Consider the following 4038-nt stretch of genomic DNA (forward strand, 5'->3'; position numbering starts at 1 on the left):
TGATGTGACTCTCCCTGCAGGCACAATGACTACAAGGTGGCCTCCCCAGCCTTGAGAGCAGTGGGCAACATCGTGACAGGGGATGACATCCAGACCCAGGTGAGGGGACGTGGCTCTGAGGCAGGGCTCAGTACCCCCCACTGCCCATCTCACTCCTGCTTCTGCTTCCTCCAAAGGTGATTCTGAACTGTTCAGCCCTGCCCTGCCTCCTTCACTTACTAAGCAGTCCCAAGGAGTCGATCAGGAAAGAGGCCTGTTGGACTATATCTAACATCACAGCAGGGAACAGAGCACAAATACAGGTACAGCCTTCTCCAGCCCACCTCTAACAATCCTGCCTTCCAAGCTCAGCATTAAGAATTTGCAAATTTTCTCTTATCTGACACTTAAAAGTTGGGGGCTTTTTTTCTACACATGTTTTATTCTGCAGTAATTTGCAAATTTGCTGCTCCCAGCCATCTGCCAAACGAGCTAAAAAAAGCTGCTTAATTGTAGCAGCAAAGACTGGTTGGGAATGAGCCTCACAGGTTGGATCATTGGAACAGGAGGAGATGCAGCCCCTCTTTCTCCATGCTGAATTAGAGATGGCCCTTTGAAAAGCTGGAGCTTGTTGGGTTTTAATTATCCTTTTAATGACCTACATAGGAGGGCAGAGAAGTGGTGAAAGCACTCCTACAGTATTGATGCAAGAATAGGGACTGTCACTGTGCTAGTTGTGGAGTTGGGTATCTCATGTGAATAGGATTTGGCTGAGGAATAAAATGGAGGAATCGCTGAAGGGAACAGCTTGGAAAGTCCTTCTGCATTGGAAAAATGGAGGCAGAGGTTTCTTTCAGGTGCTTAATGGCCTTCTAGAAACTAACTCAAACACTTGTTAATACTCTCTCTCCTCAGGCAGTCATAGATGCAAACATTTTCCCAGTCCTGATAGAAATCTTGCAGAAAGCAGAATTCCGCACGAGGAAGGAGGCAGCGTGGGCTATCACAAATGCAACGTCAGGAGGAACTCCTGAGCAGATCAGGTACCTCCTGCAGCTCCTCTCGGGGGAAATTGAGTGTGTGGTGCCCTTGTCCTCATGGGAACTGCGAGAGAGGGACTCAGAGAACCTCTGGGGGAGTCCTTGAGACACGGGCAGAGCCGTAGCTGGATCATAGATTGTAGCTTCCTTCTGAATTAGGATAAATTAGTCCAAACTTTAGGTTGCTAAATGTCCAAACTTCATGACAGATTCATTTCCAGTGTGCACTTAATTTGAGGAGCACCTGGATTTCAAGGGGAGTTGCAGGTTTCTTAAGGGGGTTGTATAGAAATGCAACTAAGTGGATAAAATTAACCTTGCAGAAGAGTAAATATATATTTTAAGGTACCTTTTTGTGTTTTAACTTGACTCCTTTCCCTTGCTCGATCATGACCAAGCGTTTGTTGGTGTTCTCTCATCAGATACTTGGTAAACTTGGGTTGTATCAAGCCTCTTTGTGACCTGCTGACTGTCATGGACTGCAAGATTGTTCAGGTGGCCTTGAATGGCCTGGAGAACATCCTGAGGCTTGGAGAGCAGGAAGCCAACCAGAGTGGGACAGGCATCAACCCCTACTGCAGCCTGATCGAGGAGGCCTATGGTAGGTTGTGGCTGGTGGCCACAGTGCTGTTGGCTTTAACACCATAGGATCTATCAAAAGGTGTCTCCTCGTTTTGTTCTGCTGTGTTAAGGGATTTAGTATATCCCAAACTAGCCAGTATTAGTTCCAATAGTCTGTCTTTTTAGACTTTTATGATGAGACATAGTTTTTACTTCCAAGCATTCTATCCTGTCTTGCTTCTGAGACCTGGAGACTAAGCTGGTAATTGTGGCTTGCTCAGAATACTGATCAGAAGTAAGTTGAGCTAAGCAAAAAGTGACACCTCTGGGAGGTTGGAGCTAGATGATCTTTAAAGGTACCTTCCAACCCAAACTGTTCTGTGATTCTGTTCTGGGTCTCTGCTCTGACTGTACCCACTGTATGCTGTAGACATAGAGTGGAAATCCAGAAGGATTTAACTTTTCCCTGGAGCAACTTAATTTGGGTATTTTTGTCCTGCTCTTAATGCTCTGAGGAGCAGTTCCTATTTTGGTCTGAAACTCCCTGTATGTTGCCAGTGTCTGATTTGCCCTCTCTCTGGCTGTTCACATTGTGTCCTGATTCTCCCAGTAAGAATAATTCTTGAAATTCTTGAGCATCTTGTGCTGGGATGTTTTCTCTTCGTCAGTGGTTTTAATTAGGACAGCTAAAGCTGGTGCTGCCCTTCTGCTGGAGGCTACTGGGACAGGCCCTGCTTCCTTCCCCCCTTCCCCCTGCAATTCCCAAACTGTTCTCAGCCAGTTGTTTTAATTTTGCTGCTGGGAGCACATCTGCTTTAGCTGTGTCAGCTAAACCGACTGTTGAAGAGACATTAATGCTGCCTCATGCAGATGAAATCCCCAGCAGCTCTGGAGTCGTTAGAGACATCAATGCTGCTCAGAAAAGCAAATCTGCCAGAAAGAGACCTTGAGGTGATGGGGGGGAGGGTGGAGGATGGATGTGGGGCAGTGTAAATAGCAGGAGCTCCTCGTTTAATTGCATTCCACCTTTTTTATTTTCTCTCCAAGGTTTGGATAAAATAGAATTCCTACAGAGCCATGAGAACCAAGAGATCTACCAGAAGGCCTTTGACCTGATTGAGCACTACTTTGGCGTAGAGGATGACTCTGCTCTAGCTCCCCAGGTAGATGAGAACCAGCAGCAATTCATCTTCCAGCAACCTGAAGCCCCCATGGAAGGTTTCCAGCTATAATGTGCCCAAGGTGGAAAAAAACACCACCACAAACTTTCCAGAAAGCAACTGGGAGCAGCTGATGGTCCCATCCCCTCCTTGAAATGGAAGGCTGAACACCCACTCCACCTGTTAGGAAACAATTCTTCCTTCAAACAACTAGAACCAGTGCTTTGTCCTCAGAGAGAAGGGGAAGTTCTTACACTTGTTTTCTTTTTGCTGCTGCATATGTGTCTTTTGAAGCAGGCATCTGGGTGGAGGAAAGACACAGAGGTAACAGATTGCACCTCCTGGGTTTATTTTCTTTGTGGTGATCTCTCCCAAATGTCACTTCTTACCTCGGGTACTTAATTGAGATTTCAGCGTTGGGTTGGGTAAGAACACAGAGAGCAGGTAAGCATTCTGACAACAGTAATTCTGGAAACCTGGGTTGATCTATTTAATTTTTTTTTTTTTTTGCACATGTTACTCTTTATTAAAGACTCTAATTTGCCAAGAGCAAAGTTTAGCCCTGGCCTTTCTGCGACCCTCCTTCAGCGGACAGTCCTGTTGAACCTGGGCCGAGTTCCCCTGAAGCATACTGTAAATGGACAGAGAAAGGGGGAGTTCTCCCACTCCTGGAAAGATTTTTTTCATGGGGAAAGGCTTCTTCCCTTGATCTAGAATTTTTTTTTTGGTTTTGTTTTTTGAACTGCTAGTCGTATTTACAAGGAAAAAAGAAAAGCAACAAGACCCCAAAGATGATAACTCTGAAGAGGGTGGGGAGCTGGGTGGTGTTTGAAATAGGAAGCACAGCTGCCCTTGCACAGGCTTTGTTTGCATTGCTACTGACCGAAGTCACGAACTGTTGAAATGGTGAAAACCCATCTGCATCTTTACTTGAAGTATTTTTTTTTTTCCATGAGCATCTGTTTTGATTTCTGGGGTGTTTTTTTTCTGCCTTGGGCTGGGGTGGGTCATTTATGGGTTGGAGGAGGATATGGCTCCACTAGATGGTGTTGTGTGTGGTGTTCACTTCAGTAGCAACACGCCTGAGTTTTCAGGTTTACCTCCTGCTCACAGTCAGATCATGTACATTTTACTTAAAAAAAACCATAAAATCTCTGTATTTTTTATATTATATATAGCTAGATCTTTGTCTAATTGGGCTTCAGAGAAAAATATATATGAAATTTCTGTAATTTATGTAAATAGGGCACTGTGAGGCAGGCACACTTGGAAACTCACTGGCTGGTTGTCTGGCTGCC

At 45.2% G+C, this 4038-nt stretch overlaps 1 protein-coding gene across 1 annotated transcript in view; it reads left to right on the top strand.

The window, feature by feature from the left end:
* The window catches only part of KPNA6 (karyopherin alpha 6 (importin alpha 7)), a 9449-nt gene extending 6054 nt beyond the window's left edge, over positions 1-3395 (top strand). The window contains exons 9-13 of the mRNA XM_008938343.1: positions 21-99; positions 177-302; positions 895-1022; positions 1442-1620; positions 2628-3395. Coding sequence (XP_008936591.1) covers positions 21-99; positions 177-302; positions 895-1022; positions 1442-1620; positions 2628-2812 — 697 coding nt within the window. The 3' untranslated portion in view covers positions 2813-3395. The remainder of the gene's footprint in view (positions 1-20; positions 100-176; positions 303-894; positions 1023-1441; positions 1621-2627) is intronic.
* Positions 3396-4038: the final 643 nt, after the last annotated feature.

Source organism: Merops nubicus, unplaced genomic scaffold, assembly GCF_000691845.1.
Source record: "Merops nubicus isolate BGI_N331 unplaced genomic scaffold, ASM69184v1 scaffold14324, whole genome shotgun sequence".
NCBI classification, from domain to species: Eukaryota; Metazoa; Chordata; class Aves; order Coraciiformes; family Meropidae; genus Merops; species Merops nubicus.